This window comes from Nilaparvata lugens, chromosome X, assembly GCF_014356525.2.
Source record: "Nilaparvata lugens isolate BPH chromosome X, ASM1435652v1, whole genome shotgun sequence".
Lineage (NCBI taxonomy): Eukaryota > Metazoa > Arthropoda > Insecta > Hemiptera > Delphacidae > Nilaparvata > Nilaparvata lugens.
Window position 1 is genome coordinate 46,855,296 of NC_052518.1, and position 23,742 is coordinate 46,879,037.

The 23,742-nt window shown below is 35.1% G+C and overlaps 2 protein-coding genes across 16 annotated transcripts in view; one reads left to right on the plus strand and one right to left on the minus strand.

The window, feature by feature from the left end:
• Nucleotides 1-19,259, plus strand: part of LOC111052508 (tubulin epsilon and delta complex protein 1) — a 36,514-nt gene extending 17,255 nt beyond the window's left edge. Inside the window, exons 1-6 of one of the 7 annotated variants that reach the window (XM_022339211.2) lie at nt 1,293-1,764; nt 9,438-9,507; nt 10,482-10,699; nt 11,559-11,699; nt 16,047-16,094; nt 18,249-19,259. In XM_022339211.2, coding sequence (XP_022194903.1) covers nt 1,642-1,764; nt 9,438-9,507; nt 10,482-10,699; nt 11,559-11,699; nt 16,047-16,094; nt 18,249-18,284 — 636 coding nt within the window. In that variant the 5' untranslated portion in view covers nt 1,293-1,641 and the 3' untranslated portion in view covers nt 18,285-19,259. Of the gene's footprint in view, nt 1-1,285; nt 1,765-9,437; nt 9,508-10,481; nt 10,700-11,558; nt 11,709-15,914; nt 16,095-18,248 lie in introns of those variants that run through there. The other 6 variants (XM_039441234.1, XM_039441235.1, XR_005572940.1 and 3 more) reach the window with 6 other exon arrangements.
• A 613-nt stretch (nt 19,260-19,872) lies between these two features.
• LOC111052507 (carbohydrate sulfotransferase 11) overlaps nt 19,873-23,742 on the minus strand; it is a 98,778-nt gene continuing 94,908 nt past the window's right edge. For all 9 annotated transcript variants that reach the window (XM_039441231.1, XM_039441232.1, XM_039441229.1 and 6 more), the window contains 2 exons: nt 22,902-23,173; nt 19,873-20,325 (listed from right to left, as the gene is read on the minus strand). In XM_039441231.1, coding sequence (XP_039297165.1) covers nt 19,986-20,325; nt 22,902-23,173 — 612 coding nt within the window. In that variant the 3' untranslated portion in view covers nt 19,873-19,985. The remainder of the gene's footprint in view (nt 20,326-22,901; nt 23,174-23,742) is intronic.

Sequence of the window (23,742 nt, forward strand, 5' to 3'; positions counted from 1 at the left end):
AGCGAGACTGTGTAGATGTGGGATGAAAGAAATTTATCGCAAAACAAATGAAGGGTTCTACAGTTAACCTAAAATAAATTCATCAACACATCAACAGTCGTCAGTCTTGTTTGTTGAAACAGATAACACAGTTCTGAAAACTTGCATAATATGTATGAATATAATGAGTATAATTGAAAAAGAACGACAGACCAGGTCCAAAATTATTTTATTCCCAAATTTTGATAATGAAAAACAAGTCCAAAAAGATCAGCAAAGTTGTTTCTACTGTTTAGAGTTCAATTTCAATATTTCTGTCCAAAATTAATGTATAATGAGCTATGAATTACCCCAAGTGGGCTAATTAGTCCATATTATCATTCCAGAAAATAAGTCAGACTTGAACCATTTCTCAATAACAAACACATTACCAGTAATCCCACTTTGGCACTGATATTTTGAGTTCTAGATATTTCCAATTCCGCCATCTGACAAACAAATAATTCGAGTTCCAGATACTCCCAATTCCGCCTAGCAACATATTTCGAGTTCCGGATATTTCCAATTCCGCTGTCTGACAAATATTCGGAGTTCCACCCAGCAACAGTTTTCAAGCATAGGACATTTAACATTGATATTTTGAGTTCCAGATATTTCCAATTCCGCGGCCCCACTCCATTCACGTTCCGGTAAATATTTGCGCATGCGCGGCTACCGCTATTCACATGTGCATTGTTGTGTTGATGGTTTTTGGTCACATGGTTATGATTTCTAAGTAACCTATCGTTTCAATGTTTCAATCATGAAGTTTACATCCTTCCAGGATTTGAAAAAATATAGTAGGGAAAAAGAAAAAAAATTAAAAGATGAGCTTGTATTATAAATTGAAGTACAAATGTACTCATGGTGGTGTAATGAAAAGTAAGTCCAAGTGACAAAGACCAAAAAAAAGTAAGTTCAAGTAAAAAGATATGCGAAAAGCCTTTAAACAAATCATCATAGACCTAAGCTATTTATTACCTGAACTCCCGATTTTTTTTTTTTTTGTTGGAGGGGGGTGTAGGGGTTTCTGTACCCAAAACCCCGAAAGATAGATTAGAAAACAACTTCAGAAGTAGTGATACTGTCAGTTTCAGTTGGTGTTCAATTTTCAGCTGCTCTAATATAATTATGCTCTATTCAGATATGCTACACCATACATCCGCATATATACGCACTAAGCCCACCTTTTCTAAATACAGCATTGTAATGCGTATATGGATATATAATATATAGGCATTAAAATGCTGTATTTAGACAAGGTAAGCTCCGGTAATGATTGCTGTGACAAACGAAGTCATAACTTTACCGGAACGCGAACTGGAGCTACGGTTACCGTAACTCTAGCCACTGCGTTAAGGTAGAGTCGTTTCTACCTCACTATAGTGGTCTTTGATCTGCGAGTGCGCGAGCCGAGGAAGACATTAACATAACCTAAAACCTACAACAAAGTTTTTAAATTACCGGTAGTGCGGAGGCACTGTATTATTTTTAAAATTAGGGAGTTAATTAAAACGTTTAGCAAAATTACATTGTCAAAGAATGAACTTTATGATGACTGGGAATATAATATGAAATGGTTCATTGTTTTAATCTAAGAAGCAAAGTAGAAATACTTCCACTATGACTGAAGTGAAGTCAGTAATTTATCACCTTTGTAAACTTTTTAATGGACTCTTCAGTAGTGAGATCATTAAGCCAGAACACTTTCGTTACAGCAAATTTGATGAAACTTCTGATGAAGTGGTGAGTATTGCTGTGTTTCTTTCTTAGAATGCTTATCGTATTATTTTGATACTTAGCTTAACCTTAACATGGCCAGTGCCAGGTCCAGTTAAGGTAGATCCAGATCCAAGTCAGGGAGTTCTGCTCCCAGAATATCTATATTTATTTTAACAGTTGAACTTTATAGAAAACTCATTCTATCCCGTGTAAATGAACATAGAAGGGGGCTAGTCTACTCCCCCCCCCCCGGTCTCGGATCTGCCTGAACGGTTGAAAGAAGATACAGTCATAGAGAAACAATAGCATAAGTAGATATCCCATGGCATAGGGCGTTTATGTTGCAACTTTTACTGTTATCTCAAGCCGATAGCCCACGTAGTTCTTACCCGTGAAGCTTTTTCACACTGGTAGTCTCTCATATTGTGCCGTTCATACACTCTTACCCGGTCAAAACAGTAAAAATCAACAAAAAATTTACAGTAATCGGCTTAGGATAACAGTAAAAGTTGCGACATAAACGCCCTATACCATGGGATATCTACTTACACTATTGTTTCTCTATGATACAGTATTGTAAATTATATAATGTAAGTTAATGATAAATGAATAAATAATCTTTATTACCTTGTAAGCTAATAGTAGCAATTGTTTTGTCAGAAAAACAAGCACACAAAACATATACATCAACAACAGGAGAAATTGATTAAACTTATTAAATTAATGAGCAAATTAAGTCCTAGGTGCAAAAAAACACAATTTCACATGAAGAAAAACAGTATCCCATAAAGTTCATGTATAAAATTCTTTGATGGTAACATCCGGGATATTGAAAAACTCTGTTATTGAATAAAGAGGGGGTTTCACGAGGAATGCATGGGTGCATTTGTTGAACTGCCGTGTTGTAAGAGTCCTCACTGATGCTGGCAGCCGGTTGAAAAGCCTCATGCTGAGGCTACCAGGGCTATTTTGTATCCTACTCAGCCTTGTGAAGGGCAGGTTGAGTTGGCTTCTGCCTCTTGTGTTGTAGTCATGAGAGTCACTCCTCAGACTCAAACATTCCAGGGTGCCCTTGATTTGTTTAAGGAATATGAAGATGTAAAAGCAGATGACAGTTATGACCGATTCTGCACAAAAAAGTGGGCGACAATGATCAATTATGCCAGAGCCTGTGATGATCCTGATGGCCCTCTTCTGCAGTAGGAGAACTCTATCAATGCCATTGGCTGCACCCCAGTGTTCCAATCCATACATCACTATTCCTTGGAAGAAAGAGATATATGCAGTCCTCACATAGCTTTTAGGTACACACAGCATCAGCTGCCTAAGTAGGTAGATTACTCTGGAGAGCTTTGTACACATGTAGTCGATATGAGGGTTCCATGTCAACTTAGAATCAACACTCCTTGCCTGATCTGTGACATTTCTCAAGTCAAATATTATCTGTTGAGTCTTTTCCTCATTTAGTTTTAGATAGTTGGACTCAAACCAGGCTGAGATGGCACTCAGAGACTGACCCATCTCTACATTCAGATTGTCCACTGATTTATCCACATCATACAATGTGGTGTCATCTGCATATGCAACCAACCTGTTACCCAACACTGATGGAAGATCATTCATCATGATAATGAAAAGTAGGGGGCCCAATATGGATCCTTGGGGAACCCCATGAAAAATTGCTTCCAATCCAGATAACCTTCCATTCACCTAAACTGCCTGGCTATGATCCGACAGATAAGACTTGATGAGCTCCAATGTCCCCTCTGTGACTCCATAATAATCCAGCTTGAACAGAAGAGTATGGTGGTCGACAGTGTCAAAAGCACGGCTCAGATCACACAATGTCAATCCGGTGAAAACACAGCTCTCAAAACCCTCCAGAATGGTGCTTACCAGCCTTCCAACTGCCTGGGCTGTAGTTCTGCCAACTCTAAAACCAAACTGAGCATCTACAAACAAACCAGTGCTCTCAAGTACCAGCATAACTGCTTCTTAATGATGGATTCTAGAATTTTTGAGAAGACTGGCAGGATAGAGATAGGCCTGAAATTACCAGCCATATCGAATGATCCCTTCTTATGCACTGGAATGGTCTTAGCGATCTTCAGAACAGTAGGGAAGACACCCTCTGTGATGCATGCATTCAGGCAGGAGTTCAGGGGTATAAGGATTTGCATAATGACACTCTTGATCAGATTCACTGACATGCCAAAAAAGTCTCTACTATTTGAACTCTTCAATTCACCTACAATTTCCAACACCTCCTCACATGAAACTGGTCGAAGTGAGAAAGCTGCCTCAGGCTTGGGCACAGCATTCAGAAACTGCTGGGCTGATACTTCTGGAGTGCCTATAGAATCACGAACTGCCTTAACTGAGTCCACAAAGTAGGAGTTGAAAACGTCTGGCTTAATCCTCATGGTTCTTCCTGGAGTCCCTATTTCTCTTCTTTTGACTCTCCATGCAGCTGAGCACTTATTTTGTGAAGAGTTTATATGCTGTGCATTTGCATTTTGTTTAGCTCTTAGAAGTTTTTCTTTGTAATCTTTCTTGAGCATCAGTTACATTTGTTTGGCATCATTTTTCTTGAGATTTCTGTACCGATCATAGGCCACAATGACCCAGTTCTTGAGTACAACCAATTCTTGGTTCATCCAACAGGGCTTATTTCTATGGTTGGGTTTTTGATCTGGTTTTTGTATTTTGACAGGGAAAACGTTGTCGAAGAGATACTTAAATCGACTGAAGAATTTGTTCAAATTTTCCTCTGCAGGGCCAGGTGTTACTATTTCATTCCAGTTCACCAGTGACAGGAGGTGTGAGAAGTGGTTCAACTGACTCTTAGCTATTGGGCGCACCATAATTTCCTCAGGAGGATCATTCTCAAAAAGATCAGAGCTCCTTTCATCCACAGAGAAACAGATAGACTCATGATCACTCAAAGCATAACTCATCACTGCCACTCTGTACAAACACTGTGGCAAGTTCGTTACCACATTGTCTAGACAGGCTTCCTTTCTTGTGGATTGTCTCACAGTGCAGTACAAATTCAGGGACCTCATCTGATTAACAAAAGTTGCAGTATTTTTGGATGCATCATCAAGAAAATTGAAATTAAAAACACCACCTACAACTATGATGATTTGGCATTTTCTTCACTAGGTGGAGAATAACTTGTTCCAGATGTTCCATGAAATAATTTGGGTCACCATTGGGTGAACGGTACACATTAACAATTATTATCTTGGGCTCCAACAATGTAATACAAGCAAACTCAAAATCAAGCTCCTTACAATGGTGATAGATATTCAAATCCGATTTCCTTGCTTTATTTTGGCCAAGTACATCCTTGGATACAAAGATTGTCTCACAGTGCAGTACAAATTCAGGGACCTCATCTGATTAACAAAAGTTGCAGTATTTTTGGATGCATCATCAAGAAAATTGAAATTAAAAACACCACCTACAACTATGATGATTTGGCATTCCTCCATGTATATGGGTGATTCGACTGAAAGAACTAACCAGTAGATAGTCATCAAAATTTACCATTTTCAGTTGATCATCACATAGCCAGTGCTTCACAAGGCATAATGTATACTGTAACGGGAATTTGAAACTATTCTCTCTATAATTTTTATCAGTATTCTGTTGGTTAGCTCTAATTTGTACTACTAATTTTGTAAAATGGTCAATCCTTACTGCAGGTCGACCCCTGTAGTATCGAAATAATAATATAAGATCAATATTTATGATACTGTAACTCACTGTACTATTTTCAGTAAATTTGATTTCAAGTCTATGTTTTGGCAAATTGAAATTTTATAAAATTCCAAAGTAATCACAACTTTCAGTAGGTACACCATTTTGTAATTTTAGATATAATACCATGTTAATGGGAGAAAGTTGTGTTTCTGAATTATGTCAGGAAACTTTGCGACAGAATTTTCAAGATGTGGAAGGTTTTGTTCTAATTCATGATGATGGTATTGTGTATGGTAAAACTAGATAAGAGCATGATGCTCGTTTAGAGAAGTTTTTTGGAAGGGTACAGTCATTGGGGTTGACTTTGAATAGAGGAAAATGTGTATTTGGGATGCCTCAAATTGATTTTGTAGGATACACATTGTCAGCTCTTGGGGTTAAGCCATCTGATAAAAATAAGAATGTTATATTGAATTTCCGAAATCCTGAAAATGTTGAGGAGGTACACAGTTTTTTAGGAACATGTAATTTTTGTGCATGATTTATTCCTCACTTGCTGAACCATTGAGGCGGCTTGCTAAGAAAGGTTTACCATTTCAATGGACCACTGAACAAGATACAGCTTTTAATAGTTTGAAAAATGCTATAACTTCAGATTCAGCTTTAGGTTATGACAAAGATGCTGAAACTCTGGTATTTTGTGATGCTTCACCTGTAGGTCTAGCGGCTGTGCATGTTCAGAATCAAATTCAGGGACCACGGATTATACAATATGCTGCAAAATCATCAACAGATATGGATAAGAGGTATAGTGAACTGAAAAGGAGGCGCTAACTATTGTATGGGATTGTGAAAAATGATTTGTTCCTGATTTCTTCCTGTATAACAAAGAGTTTCTATTAGTGACTGATCACAAACCTTTGAAAGTTATATTTGGCCCCAAGTCAAAGCCCAGTGTTAGGTTAGAACGTTGGGCTTTGAGACTCCAAGGTTTTCGTTTTAAAGTTTTCTATAAACCAGGCAAACAAAATATTGCTGACCCTTTATCAAGGTTGCTTGATTCACATGGAAAGGTAGACACTTTTGATTGTGGAGAGTGGAAGGTCAGACGCCTTGATAGTGAAGGAGTTCCTAAAAGTATAACTATTTCAGAAATCAGGAAATATGTTATGGAGGATGATGAGTTGAACCAACTTGGAAACAGTATAGAGACAAAACAGTGGACTAAGGATATACCAAATCATGGAAAATGAATTAGCAATAGTTGATTATGTTATTTTAAGGGAGTCCGTATTGTTTTACCAAAAGATTTATACTTGCAAACATTAGAGTTGGCACATGAGGGACATATTGGAATGACAGGTATGAAAGCCAGATTGAGGTCAAAGGTATGGTGGAGGAATTTGGATAAAGATGTCGAAAATTTTGTGTCTCAGTGTAAAAGCTGTCAGTTAGTGTCGTCCCCAGCTAGACCTGAACCATTGTGTCCTACAGCACTACCTGAGAAAGCATGGCAGGCAATTCGGTGGATTTTCTAGGGCATTTACCATATGGTCATTTTTTGTTCTGTGTGGTAGATTGTGGTAGCAGATATATTGAGGTTCATATTACTAAATCTTGCACCACAGAAAGTGTTATAGACATCTTGGGTAGATTATTCTGTCACATTGGTCTACCTAAGCTGTTAGTATCTGATAATGGTAGTTTACTTCCAATGCTTTCAAGCAATATTTACAGGGCTTGGATGTTGAGCACAGGAATATCACAGCTCTCTGGCCTCAGGCTAATGGAGAAATTGAACGACAAAACAGAACAATTTTGAAATGTTTAAAGATTGAACAAATTGAAAACAAGGATTGGAAGGAGGAATTAAAGACTTTTCTATTCCATTATAGATCCACTCCACATAATGTTACAGGTGTTGCACCAGGTGACCTTATGTTTAACAGGCCATAGAGAATATTTTGTCAGACTTGATGAGAATATAAGGGATAAGGATGCTTTGGCAAAGATAAAAAACAAAGAATACAGTGATAGGACTAGGCATGCTCAAGCTAGTAACGTTCAAAAGGGCGATGAGGTTCTTTTAAGGCAAGCAAAGGAAAATAAACTATCCAGTACATTTTTGCTCAAGAACTTTGATTGTAACTGCACGAAACGGCACTTCAGTTCAGACAAGAACACTTCAAGGAACAATTGTTGTGAGAAACGTTTCCCATTTAAGCCTTTTGTAAGATACCAAAAGAATAATATTGAGACAAATCTAGATCATAGTGAAGATAGGGGACATAACAATGAAATTGATGATGCATGTAGAAATGATGGTGAGAAGGACAATGAACCTGGACATAAAAGTAGCTATAATCAGCGTCCAACATGTACTGCATGCCCACCAAAATGGTTCAAGGATTTTGTCACAAAATAGGCAGGTTGGATCAGGTTATCATATGTCATAGTTATGATGTTCACATACTATCTATTTTTCTATGCTAATTTGTTCTCTGTTCATGATTATGATCATCTAATCACATATTACTTTTATATCACACTATACATTTTTTAATGCAAATTTGTTCTCGGTTTACGGTTATGTTGTGGTACTGTAATGATGTTCACCTTCTATTTTTTTTTAAATATCAATACTTTGTTTTACTTAATCAAAAGGAAAAAGTAATGTAGTATCGATATAGTAATATAAGATTGATATTTATGATACTGTAACTGATTATCGACAACTGATGTAATATCGATAGCTATTATCAACTATGTATTTCCTTATCGAGAGTTTTATAATAAACATGGCGAGCACGAAGTAAGCCTTACTAATTCAATTGGTTTGTTTATTATCAAATCCTACAACCCCCCCCCCTGAGATTAGGAATAATTCAGCAGCCTACTACATTTTGTTGGGACACCTTTTGATTTTGAACTGGCGGTCATTCATCATTAATTTAAAAGAAAAAAATTAATGTTACTAAACTCATATTGTACAAAAAGTTTTTAACATGCATTTTGTTCTTGTTGGATCTAGCACAAAAGATGCGAGTCACAATGGAAAAGTTAGGTTGTTAGAATTAGGATAGGTTTCAAAGCAGGAGCCACAATCACTCTTCACTTTTTTTGCACTAGAGATGCAATTCTTCTGAAATGGATAATTATTTGTTACCGTACTTGAAATGAAAAGTATTATCTATGAAGTGGGGGCCTTGCAAACCCCCCCCCCATCCACTGTTGACTGTTGTATTTAAATCTCTATGCAGAGACATTGAGCAGGGACAATTGGTAGGCAGCCAATATGTGGGAGGACGTTACTGGAAGCATTGCTATCAACCACCGAAATTTAAAATAAAAATATAAAATATTGGATATTTCAATGCTAGAAATATTTCCCTACTTCCGTCTCGTTACCAAGAAGATTAATAAGCTCGAGTTCAACCTTTTATGTTGACTTTAAGGCGGTGATTTGCTAATTTGATTTTTTTTTGATAGTACACTGCACTATCGAATCAATTCATTCTCACATTCAATTTTTCCTACAAGTTCCATTTATTATGAAAATGAACTGTTGATGGAATGCTTAGTCGAGTCAACACCATTTACACTTAAAATAACCGTTTTCAACATAGGGTCTATTTGACAAGTTTGCAAGTTCATTTCTTGCATTGTAGCTTCAAATGGATAAGTGTATTATTATTCTATTATTTGTTATAAATTATTTTTTTAGAAAAAATATATAAAAAGCAGTATAATTGGACACAAGGACCTTCATAGACTATTTATCTATTTCTTGGGTTGTGTAAACGTTACCAACAGTTCTTTTCCATAACAATTAGATTATTTGCAACTATCATAGTTATTTTTATTATTGTAGATCATTGAACAATTATATCATATTATAATACAGATGATTCTATGTATTCTTTAGTCTTGTGATCTGCGTGATAACACTTTGTTAAAAATTTGATGAATTATGATTGTTCTGTGTCAAGGTTCCCGCTCTTTGGAAACTTCTTCACAACCTTTGTTGCTCCACCACTCAAAAGAAAATGCGATGTGATTGTAAGTTGTTTTTAATCCACTTCTATTGTTGACCCATTAAAAATAATTATTCTTATCATTGGATTGCTGTACCTTCAAGTAGCTATGAGCCTATCAAGACTCGATCCTACTTACCACTTTTTGCCAGATATCTTTTATCTCAGCTACCAGGGGAAGATACTTGGAAATCTTTTCAATGTAGTAGTGTTCCATGTTATGGCAGCATGGAATGATGCCAACATCCATTAAGAATGTTTCCCTGGTCAGCTTATTCATCAGGATTAAATCTTGCCTGTTTATGTGGAATCGCTCTGTCAGTCAGCACAGATCTGTCCAATGCAGCTTGAGGGTACTGTTTTCAATTATTGAAATAGGAGCATACTGATAGTAAGGGATTTTCTCCACAATCAACTTATGCTGATTACTACTTTGAGCTGCATTTATTAGGCTATTATTATTATTATTATATTATTATTATTTTATTATTATTATATTATTATTATTATTATTATAAGATATTATAAGCTATAATTTTAATCAGTCAAGGCTATATATTTTTATTGATCCACGAATGTGCTTATCTCAATTATGTCCGTATCATTGCCGTCACTTGAATGGTCGGCCTACGTATATTCTCCTTATTGAATGATATTTTTTTAAATGTATTTTTTACTGTATGGATTTTATATCAATAGATATAGAAGAAGCATGTGAAAATATATCCTATTCCATTTCATAAAGGATGAAGGAGTGAGTCAATTTCATCAGCCAACGAATACGATCGGTACCTATAAAGTGTGTAGGCTAATATTCGTAGTTAATTAAGTTAATTGTCAAAGCGATCGATAGTTATCGTTGAACAAACACCATCGTTTTATATCATTGATACAAACGCCAAAATCCTTATGCTCGTCTAATAATTATATATTTATTGTACTTATTATATGCATCAAATTATTTTCTTCTAATGTAGAATGTTTGGTTTTATTTGACAGCTGCAGATATTGTTAGCTGTGTGAAACTGGCGTTTGCTCGGATGCGATACAGTTGTCTTTCCTTGTTCAATTTGCCAACCAACATGAAGGTTGGTAGCCGAGAGCTACTTCTGGCCTTGGCTTGGTTACTGACCACTGATCGGCTTCAACAGCTCATTCATGAGTTTGTGAGCAAGTCACTTCTTCAGCACGAGTATCCATCATACTCTGCAGGTGAGGTCAGTTAATTCAACTTCAATCGCATATAGACCTCGATAAGAAGATTTTTGAGAATCCACTTGAAACATTTGTAACATTCTATGCTAAAGTAATCTCTATACAGCTTAGTGATTCGGCCATCAACCTTGATAACTCAGTCTTTTTGTAATATTTATGATGAAATAGAACTAGATCGTATGAAAATCGGTCTTGTGAGAACTATGTTTTATAAAGGTAATGTTCGTTTTGAATTTTGAGTAGGCATACAGCATATAAGTTATATGTAGGCCTATGGAGATTTCATGGGTCTTGCCTCAGGCCTCATGATCATAAGTGAAGAAGTAACAGTCATAGCCCTTACTATTTCATTCCAGAATTTTAATAAAACAATTATGTTTCGTCAGCAATATTAAACACATTTATTTTTGATCCCGAAATGATGTGCAAGTTAAAATGTAGAATGTTCATATAAATCGAGTATTGACAACAGATACAGGCTGAGGCGTACCTCATCCGTACGTTAACCCACGGCATGTTGGTGAGCCAAAATCTTGTCAGTATTATGTCGTGCTCTACGTTGCCTCGGGTGAGGCATAAGATGAAACACAACGTACGCTATTCTCGTTTCTGGATATCATAACGAATGATGAATTCAATTGTAATCTAATAAGACATTATAGAAGATTTCGTATTTTTTCAGATACCCAAAGTCTTGAATATTTTAATAGAAAATTGCGTGACTGTATCTCGAGTATATTTTTATAATAATTAACACATTTTGTACTGGAGGCTCTGCATGTACTACTGAAATAATAGTACAGAATTAGCGTTATAATTATAATAGAGAATAGTACTGAACTATCGTTCTTCTCTTCCTAGGAATTGGGTGCATTCGAATCCATCAACTTGAAAAGTGAAGAAGACATTATCAACTTCATAAATTGGGTTAGTGGCAGAGTCAAGACTAACATGGCATACATCAGGAATCTATCAAGAGAATTGATCACTCATACATCAAGAGTAAGTTAGGTATTCAAATTTCATTTTGTTTGAAGAATATGATTTAGGAAATGCGAGTGCAAAATTATTGTATATATATATTTCTCAGTTAATCCTTTGACTGAGCTCCTATCCATAAAAAACTCTGATGTGGTTATTAATGATTAGTACCTTGCTTACTTAATAGTACCAGCCCATCGTAAGTAGTTTACCTTAGTAAAGTTTAGTTTGTTCCTCAATTATTTCAAAGTATGCACTTATTTATATCATATAATTAACACATTAATCAATATTTATGAAGCTTTATATGTGATTATTCTACCAGGAGAATGCACTTCGAAATAAACGAGGGGCAAACTTTAACTTTAACAGCGAATATTAATGGCCAATAAGCAGTCAACTCAAACTGAAAAGCTCAAATTCATCACGATTATTATATTCCCCGTGGTTCATACATCTATTGAATTTAACCGACTTCTTGACTTGATTACTTTAAATTGATTTCATCTTACAAAGCCAAGGATCAAATAGGAAGACAATGCTATGATATCATTATTCAGCGCTTAATCGCAGTTAAATTTAATAAAATACGGATGAGCAACCATGTCCTAGTGTAAAAATTAGATTCATTATCAACAATTGTTGTACCTTTCCTATTTCTTGAAAAATCTCCTGGATTAGTCATGAAATAATATATAATACAAACTCCAATAAATTTTTCCAAGTTGTCAATAATGAAAGGATTTTTGAATTAATTGAAAAAAAATATTTCATACTTCATCGAAAGTACTTATCATTTATAGTTGAAAACTATTAGCAAGAAACTTCTGTTGTATTGGTATTCGAACCCTCGAATTTGTAATCTGTTCCACGGTGCTGTAGTGGGCACATGACGAGAATATCACTGGCCGAGAAGTGGAAAGAGAGGGGCGCTTCCTACAATTTCTGCAATAATACTCCCTTAAAAAAGCCTACTTATATTATTATACTTGTGTAACGAATCACACGATATAATTTACACTTTGAACAGAGATATTGTGCAATATCTGCATATTAAGGTGATATAAAAACAAATTGTCGGTTCCACATAATTTATTTGAGCCAAACTTGAGTATCAATGCACTAATGCATCATCTTCATCGTTTTCTTCTGAGTCTAACCAAAAATATCACTGAAGATGATACCTTAGTGCATTGAAACTTAAGTTTTGCACAAATAAATTATGTGGAACTGACAATATCGTTTTTATTTCACCTAAATAAACAATCGGTAAATACGAATTATAACTACTGGTAAAATATAACTGGAAATGTTTTTTACAACTCTGGCTTTGAGATGATGATTCATGTTTGAGGAAACTAATTTAATGTTTCAAAGCATTTTAACTTGACTAATATAATAAATCACTCAATTCAATGCTTACTATATTCATTATATATATATATATATATATATTATATATATATATATATATATATATATATAAGACACTTTAAAGTTTGTAATATAAATTAAAACAGGAGACACAAGACATAAATAGATTGAAAACACTTAAAAACTTACATAAGAAATGGGGGAAATTTTCGGAGACTGAGTGGTAATGAAAGGTGTAGCTTATGAATGATAGAAAAGAGGAGATTTAAAATTAGAAGTCAAAAAAGAATTAGACTAAAATTGGAGAAAGGAATTGTAGAATTGAACTTTAATGAAATTATTTTTCATTTTTATTGAACATTTGATATATTTGATAGCTGTGAAATTTATTATGATATGATGAAATTTATTTCAATTTAATTAAACAGTTGGTAGCTATGGTACTATTGCTGTCTGTTGAGACCAGGACTGGAAGCAGCTCCATAGCTACCAACTGTTTAATAAATTGAAATAAATTTCATCATCTCCTCTTTTCTATCAATTCATAAGCTACACCTTTCCTTATTCATAACTCACTCAAATCTTAAATATCCCGTTTGTAACCGCCCCCTACAATACCCCATAATGTCCCCTGAATCTGTAACCCTTTTTATCTCCATCCATCTGCACAGCGTAATCTGTGGTCTCTGCTGCTACAATTGAGTTTCCGTGCGTACCCTGTGGTCACACGACCGTTAGATTCAAAACTGCAGTCTGCTCGGTTGAGAAAGGAGACTAAGTCTCCGAAAATTTCCCCCATTTCTAATGCAAGTTTTCAAGTGTTTTCAATCTATTCATGTCTTGTGTTATATATTCATATGAAAACTTGCATTAGAAATGGGGGAAATTTTCGGAGACTTAGTCTCCTTTCTCAACCGAGCAGACTGCAGTTTTGAATCTAACGGTCGTGTGACCACAGGGTACGCACGGAAACTCAATTGTAGCAGCAGAGACCACAGATTACGCTGTGCAGATGGATGGAGATAAAAAGGGTTACAGATTTTAAAAATTCGCGGATGGATGAATATGGTAAATTATCAACCGGGTACATCTGATAAGCAGTTTCACTTACTTTCTGACATTTCGTCATTATCTCAAATGACATCTTTGGAGCGCAGGTAATCTTACACTGACTCCTGCCTGTGCCTCGAAACTCCTCCTCGTGGTTGGAGGGAGTACCTCCTCCCCTCTCCTTCATCCTCCACGTGTTCAGCCTGGCGCTGCTGGGTGAATGGAATTCCCGGAGAAGTGTCTGGCTTTTGTGATGTGTTTGTTGTGTTCAGAATGATTTTCCAAAGAGAAGAGATATTTGTACTGTCATCCCTTTTGTTAAGGCTACCTTGTTTCTCTATTTCCAAAGCCTCTCGTACAATCCTAACCCGAAAATCATGAATGTTTGCTATTTGTTTAGAATTTTTAAAGTTTATTTTGTGCCCTGTGTTCTTTTCGTGGTTGTAAAGAGCTGAGGTGGATTGTTTGTTTTTTATGCTAAGTTTGTGTTCCTCTATCCTGGGTGATATTCTTGTATTTGTTTGACCTACATACGTGTTTTCACAATTCAGGCAGGGGATGCTGTAAACGCCTTGATTTTCTAGTTCTAATCTCTGGACGGGTTTCTTTAGAAATTTTGAAATAGTTTGGAAAGGTTTGTAGACTGGTTTGATTTGATGTTTTTTCAGTATTCTTCCAATACGATCGGTGGTACTGAGTGGTGTATCCAGCTTGTGTATTTTTGGAAGGCCATAAATTTTCGGGCGAAATCACAGCCTTGAAAACACTTTCTAGAAATCCCTCCATAGTAATCTTACCAGCTGACAAGGGTAACTCTACAGCAGTTATTGACAAAACAATATATAACGAAAAACTAGAGAATATCCTTAAAGATGCAGCCTACAAGCCGTTCAACGAGACCCCACGACCTACCTTGAGAAAATTACAAAGTCAAAAATCAAACAATCAGACATCGACCCAGACACTCAACTTAAATTAATTCCGAGAGAGAAATCTAGTAGGTGCCCGAAAATTTATGGCCTTCCAAAAATACACAAGCTGGATACACCACTCAGTACCACCGATCGTATTGGAAGAATACTGAAAAAACATCAAATCAAACCAGTCTACAAACCTTTCCAAACTATTTCAAAATTTCTAAAGAAACCCGTCCAGAGATTAGAACTAGAAAATCAAGGCGTTTACAGCATCCCCTGCCTGAATTGTGAAAACACGTATGTAGGTCAAACAAATACAAGAATATCACCCAGGATAGAGGAACACAAACTTAGCATAAAAAACAAACAATCCACCTCAGCTCTTTACAACCACGAAAAGAACACAGGGCACAAAATAAACTTTAAAAATTCTAAACAAATAGCAAACATTCATGATTTTCGGGTTAGGATTGTACGAGAGGCTTTGGAAATAGAGAAACAAGGTAGCCTTAACAAAAGGGATGACAGTACAAATATCTCTTCTCTTTGGAAAATCATTCTGAACACAACAAACACATCACAAAAGCCAGACACTTCTCCGGGAATTCCATTCACCCAACAGCGCCAGCCTGAACACGTGGAGGAAGGAGAGGGGAGGAGTTTCGAGGCACAGGCAGGAGTTAGTGTAAGATTACCTGCGCTCCGAATATGTCATTTGAGATAATGACGAAACGTCAGAAAGTAAGTGAAACTGCTTATCGGATGTACCCGGTTCATAATTTACCATATATATATCATATATATAAAGATAGACATATATGGTATATATATATATATATATATATATATATATGTGTGTGTGTGTGTGTGTGTGTGTGTGTTTTGCGTTTTGAAGGTCCACTGTGCTACACTAGGTGCATTTGGAGTGGCTCATTTGTCAGTACAAAATGTTGTATTACTGAAAAAGCACGCTTTTATAACTGAGCACATGCTGGAAGACTGTAGTCACACCATCATTGTATTGCAGAACTATCTGCTGTGGACGAAGAAACAGAATTCTTTCTGGAACTGGATGGTGCGTATTCTTTATTCTCCTCCAATCAGAATTTAAAAAAACTATTTAAATTGTTTTCATTTGCTATTCAATCATTTAGATATCTAATGTGATGCAGGGGCGTCGTGAAAACAACTTATCTGGGTGGGCTAGTGATGATCTCAGCATCGAAGGCAAAACATGGAATAAGACATAGATTAACATATAGTGAGGTCCACGTTATAATGATAGTGGATGAAGATAGAAGAATAGCGATGCCGATTCTCTGCATTAATTAATCATATTTCTACACTGTCAAAAACATAATTGGCACCGTTGTGGACCTAGAAAAGGATAGTACCACCGGCTTTGTTGAATGATAGACAAGGATAGCAAAACCAAAGTGTTGATCAAATACTGTCATTATAACGTGGACCTCACTATAGTATATTTCAAATCATAATAATTCATCTGAATGATGGAAGAGTTGATTGATATCCAAAACATTACATGTAGACCTATTATTTCTTGAAACACATTATTGCACTGCATTGTTTTTTTTTAATGACACTCCACTATAAAACTATGTGCAAGGGGATCATCAGTTTATTATCAGTTGAATCCAATTAGTCATAATACTAATAAATGCAACTCTCTAAAACTACTCACTACTCATAATAATAACCATAACCATTATTCAACCTTACTAATGAGAAGCATACAATAAACTAATTTTAATACACAAACGAGAATAGAAACGAGTAGGACGAGACGAGTGCTTGCATGGTAAGTCTTACGAGTAAACAAACTACGAGTACTAATAGATGTGTGAATACGAGTACTATACTGCATTATAGATGTGAATACAGTTCCGAGTTGACTTGAAACGGGTTACTTTCGAGTATTTCTCGCAAGACAACCAAATGCTGCAAAAATTTCAAGTAAATTCTCGACAGTCTGGTTACTCAGTTTTTATGAGATTCGTTTATGGGCTTCCATTTAAAAAAAAAATTAAAGCTATTCAACATATGTCAATCAACCTAATAATTCACGAACCAAAACAATGTTTTCACATCTCATTCCGTTGAATATACTATGGTAAATTAAGACAAGTCTGGGATCAGGCAACCCTGTAAATTTACGAGTATCTTCTTGCCATGAAGTATTTACTCACTATTATTCACACCAATCTAGGCGCTTCTTTATGGTTTACTGAACCCGTAAGTATTCTCTTCCAAGTAAGAATTTTATTCACTACAATTTTTACGTTCACTCGGTTCTTGATGCTGAACGAGAATTTACTTGATCTACTCGTTTTTACAAAAGAATAAGAATAGAGAAATAATAACATGGTGACTCGTTTGTCGCCATGTTAGAAAGCAATGCCACAATTTTAAATTGCCACCAGCGCTGAAATGCACCAACTGCACTATAGTGACTCCCTGGATTTTTTTTCTAAATCTTGCTTGAAAAATGCATGTGTTTGAATGGCGAAACTTTTGCACCACATAGCTTCAAGTAAAGAATTATCTGGACGATTGGCTTGAAGTAACAGTGAAATCTGGCACGAAATGACCTATCCCATGAGAAATCTATTTGTACCTATGTTTTCATTCACCCGGCCCAATGAAAATTTGTTTCTCTCACTTTGAATTTAGGACTACCAAAGTATTCATCATCCTGTATATATTTACACCCTATTCACTATAATCTAGAATATTATATTTTATTTTACAATTTTTTATATTTTCCTCTTCTTGTGGAATTCGATTGAAAATTATTGGCACTAAATATCCTATTGATCTTCATACAAAGGCTGTATTTATAAAGGCACATCCTGGTGGTTAAAGTTCTCTTATCCTAGTGTTTGTCTATCAGCTATAACATGGTCTCCATGTTAATTTTTCCATTTGTACTGCAGACATTGAATTATGGTATTTTTGTGAGAACATAACGTTTTTCATGGAAAAATAATGGAATATGCAATGTTTATGCATATTTTCTTGTATCAATCTGCTTAGTATACTGGGCACCTATTTCTTGAAAAATTATTACAGCTGACAGTTATGAATTCACGCATTGGAAAGCACCATTTCATTAAATGAAACAATTACATTTCATCTTTTGTCATCTATTTCCTCCAATTTCTTATAATTTTTATCTCATTAATGTTATTTTTGCTTGTTTTTTTTACAGGAAAGTGTAATGGAAGAAGAAGAGCGACAAAAGTGAATCGAATAGAATATGTTTTATTAACGCAGACATAATATCACAATTTTACATATAGGACAATTTATATTATAATATAATTAAAATCATGATTTAGACAATACAACAAAGTACATGAGGCCTAATCATTAGTCTGTAATAATCAACTCATATTTAAATCTCATTCCTATAACTTCCTGTCCATAAACTAATTGGAAGGCCCATTCAAGAGGAATGTTTTTGAAATCTGTTTGAACTTCCTGTAATTAAGTTTTCTCTCCTCAATAGAATCTTAATCATTGTTTTAATTGTGGCATTTGAAAGATTTTGGTCATCTTTATACAGATTAACTAGATCTAGAAGAATGTGCTGTATTAGGCCCAATCCATATATTTTGTAAAAATCAACATGTTTGTTGACGTGTTATCTAGATTTAAATTCTGAACAAGTTTTCTATTCTGATCAGTGATTAATAATTCTTATCAAAATTGTCATAACAATTAGTTTAAATAATGCCGATCGAATGTCTACTGATTTTGAATGTATGAAGATGTGGCATTTGCAAGTTACTGTTAGGTGCATTGGGCCTACTTCTATCCACATCACAATGAATAAATTGTCTTTTGCTTTCTTTAATATTGTTCTTTTCAACACTTCACATAATGAATGTTTACCCTGCCCGTCCAAATGTAATTAATGTCGCATATGTATAAGGCCTTTCTCTAATTGCTCATTTCAACTTATTAATCACTAAATTAGCATGTGAATTAGAAAATAAGTCATACCTTTAGGGAATAGCAGATGCAATTTTCTATTAATTTGTAGATCGCTGCACGATTATTACTAATCACTCTACGAATTTCTGGATGGGGAACGATCGACACCACTCGAGAGTTGTTGATTATTGACTGGTACAACTTATCGCTATGCACTCCCGGATCTATGTATGCGTTATATCTAAACTTTTAATAAAATAAAATATTTAAAAAAACTCCTGAACCCCTGTCAGCCCAAATATTTATTTTCACTTTGTCATTTGTCATACATTAGCGTCTATCCTTTCATGTGTTCTCCGTTAATCAACTTGAGCAATGTACATAAGTAAGGTTTCGAACTGGTTTATGAACTGGTCCTCTTTAAAAGAGTGATTTTCACTATGATATGCTGAATTGATTTTTGTAGAAGATCGTTAGAATCATCAGTGCTGTGAGCATGTTGGCGATATTTGAAATCTGTCTGCAACTAATTATTATTTAGGAATAAATCAATAGATCTTTGGTGTAGACTCAAGTCTCTCACAACCAATGCATTATCCAACCCAGAAGATACAGTCAAGTTCGTTTCACAACACATGGCATTGATCTGAGCACTCTCTACAATAATTCATCAATGACCTATGACGGATACAGTTTGAGTAGTTTGAAAATAGTTTCAGAGTTAGAAAATAGTTTCGGATGAAAATAGTTTCAGTTTGAGTCGCAACTTCAGTTATAGACCTCACAATACTGTCATAAACTCTCATCACCCTCCTCCGGTGACACGTCCAAAACAATAGCAGAACGTGTAATCAAATTTGGAATGGAGAAAATTACACACAGTAATAATAGTAGACTATAGTACTCCAATAACAGTATATTGAATTGAATTTATTTCGCCAAAAAAGCACATTCCATCATTAAAATAAAATAAAATATATACTTGAATCCTTTTCATCAGTTTTTATTATTAGTCAAGTGCATAATTATAATACACGTCTGGAATGTAATCGAACAATTCAAAATCCAATTTATATTTTTTATATAGTTTTTCTATTTGCAGTCTTGTTAATTGGGAGAAATAAGCTTTTGAAATTGTATCGATTGAGTGACTGCCTTTGGTCTGGTGCTTCCATGTTGGTTTTATAATTTGTTGCACATCTAGAGCTCTGATTATGTACATTTGGTCTCTGAACAATGTCTCAACTTTTGCTATGAAGTCGTATTTCAATAAACATGGAGTGCAGAATAAATAGTAGGGAATCCAGTGATCATCTGCATATGAAAGAAGATCTGTGCTGATCAGATACCTGTGAAAACAGACAAATTATAAAGAAAATATGTTATGTCTTCGCAGGCAGAGCCGCCTGATCGCACAGATAAAATAAGAGCCATGCTTTCGGTTTTTTTCAGTTGGAAAAGTGTATACTTGAAAACGGTATAAACTTCTAAGTCATTTAAGCTGGTTGTTTGAAACCAAAGTTTCAAGTTCTCAGGTAGAGTAAAAGATCGAAAGAGTTTTTAAAGCTCTTCAGATTGTTGGTTTTACTGTGGTCATTATGCTTGGAATCATCCTAGAGGTCCTTAAGTAAGGTAAATACAAGGTTATTAGGAGGGGACGTGTCCTGAATAGTTAAGCTTTAAACTGCTTCACAACCATTTATAGCATGCTGCATCATTGATGCACTATGTAATGGAATTTCTTGACTTATTAAGGGAATAACCCCTTGACAACAGGGGATACGCGTAACCCCAGACCATTATATTTTCTGTTATCACCTTGGTAGCAGTGAACTTGTAGATCTGGGATTTTTGTATTCTCTCTTTGTCTACCACCTCTGTACACACGTGATTTAGAAGATGTAAGTCGGTCAGAAGTGGGTGAAAAAATCCCTTGGGGTTACGTGTAACCACTGTTATCTTTAGTGTATAGTTTATTCATTTAGGCTTCGCACGAAAATTTTGCTTATTTTCGAATATGATTGATGTAGACGATCCAAATTATATACTTCTAGTTAGAGATATGCTCAAACTCGATGATAGCATTGGTAAAGAGTGTTGAAAAGTATCATAAGAGCACATTATTGATCTACATTCACAATAAGATTCTTCAGCAACCTCTACAGATTATAAACCTATGTTTGCCTTATTATATTCATTATCATTTTATATTTTAGTTGTTAAACGTTAAGACTTGAAAGTTTGATCATGAAAAACAGTGTAAAAAATGGATCTAGTAGTTTTGAGATATTTTTAAGATGGTGTTAGGCGTAAGGGGTTATGTCTTCAAGCGTTGCTTGTTTTGTGTTGTGTTTCTAGGGTTAATAAAGGGTTGCTAACTATAACTGGATAAAAAGTATTTTTCGCCCCACTTGGATGTAATGAGCTGGTTTTCGTGCGTCATATGGAGGCCGAAAGTGATTGATTTCTGACCAGGCCGGTAAAAGTTTTACGGCCCTAGGGCTGTAAAATAACCTTGAAGTCAGCTGATTCTGATTTGATGTGTACGTTTTTACAAAATAGTTTATGAAACGGAATCAGTTTATGCAACTAGAATTGAATAAAGTATTTTGCAAAAAGATACTATCATTCTATTTGGATGAATGAAATACAATTTTTTTTTGTGTGGCGAAAAATAGCATTCGCACCACGGGCAAAAATGTGTTTCCGGCTCTCAATCTTTTCTAGTCCTCGGCCTACGGACTCGGACTTGAAAACCGATTTCGAGCCGGAAAAGTCTAATATGCGAAATATGCTATTAAACACTCCAATGACCTAACAGTAAAGCCAAGTAGAGACTAAATTTTATAGGATGTATTGACAGAGACAAATTATTGATTTCGTAAATACAAAATCATGTTTTATTCCAATTGAAAAAGCATGCATGAAGCTTCTGCAATGAGCAGATTTGTGCTACCAAATTTCAAGACCATGTGATGACAGAAAACCAAATGAAGCCTCACATGGGTTTTCTTTTACAAATAATGTTTATGTGTTCAGACTATGCATAGCCTACTGTTTTGGATTTCATAATGAACATTAAAATAATGTGATTGCATCATATTTGGATGCTAACATAGTAAAAACGTATTCCTCATGATGACTATAATGATAAAAATTGCAAATTGTTCTGTAAAAATTACTTCACAGCTGTTCGTGTATCTGAGACAGCAAAAATCTCATTCTATAAGTAGGAACTATGAAAAAGAACATACTCCCCAATTTGATCTATAGAGTGGATAACATTAATCTGAATGGGATACTTCTATGGAATCCTCTTTTATGGGAGAATTGATGTGTCGGTAGTAGGGGATTGGAGATACTTGCATGAATTTGTTAGTTTGTTGATTAATTACAAAATTGAGTACACTCTCATTAATGTCGGCTTACTGTATTCTTTCTGACAACAATCAGTGCAAAACATTAAGAAAGAAATAACAGTGTCAATGATATTTCTGCCTTGAGGCATCAAATAGAAAATTCTCATAGGAAGAAAGTTATTACATCAAGCTTCAGATCATTATTGCTAGAATGACTCAGCTGCAGCTAATCCACATGCCATTTCAGTATCATACAATATCTGGTAAGCCTATTATATTCAAATATGTGTTTGAAATTGAGAAGAGAAGAAGAAAATAAACATCCTCAAAATATTTACAATTCAGATGATGTCCATGTGAATGTCCAACAAAAAATATTTTCTTGGCTTCAATAAAGCCTGTCAAGCTTGCAAGATACAAAAAAATATATAATTACAACATTTTCTATTGAATTTAGCAGTGAATCAATATATTATATAGAGAATGGTACAAATGGACTGATGTATGTAGCCTATAATAGTATCAATGGTAGAGATAAAACGCTACATCTAATGTGATTTATTCACCTTACAAACTCCTGAAATGTTGGTTCAAAACCGGCTGGCTTTGGTTGATCCTTCTGCCAATGGTACGTTCCTGGTCTCAGTACCTCTTCAGTTTTTGTCTTATTACCACCAACTCTGAACCGTTCAACAATTTTTGAGCCATAACTCTGGTAAAAATGAACTGATCCATGCTCTTTTCTAACATTCACATTTTCCAATTTATCTCTATAAGCAGATAGCAGTCTTTCAAAAGGGTGTCGAACTATAATCACCTTCAGGCAACTCTGCAAAGCCTGAAAGTTGAATAACATGGAATTGCAATTACCGTAGCTTTTCTTGAATACAAATTTAACACAGCAGTTGAGAGCTTCCAATTTATGGACTTTTTTATCAAGGCGGAAAAGAATATCCCAGACAAATTACTTGAATGGTATATTCATTTCATTGGTACCGGTAATCATAGAAAACCAAAAAGTCAAATGAGACTGTCATTGAACTGTTCCGTTTGAGAAATGAATTGAACAAATATATTGTAGTCCATAATGTAACAAATCTAATTACATATAATAATTGAACTTTTTCCTATGTATGGTTACAGAGATATGCCTAATCGATTTCCCGTGATTACCTGCATTTTTGGAAAATGACCCTCTGGGAGGGTTTGATCGATGGTCAGAGATTCAGATTTATCTAATTTTCGGACCTAATTTATAGTCAACAGGACGAAAATATTCCGATGAGAATATAAATGCAATAACCTTGCCAATGAGAGTTGATCAACATTGTTCACAGGTGATTATAAATAATGAGAATTAATATTCTTATAGAATAAGATTAATGAGATATTGCATTTATTCAAATG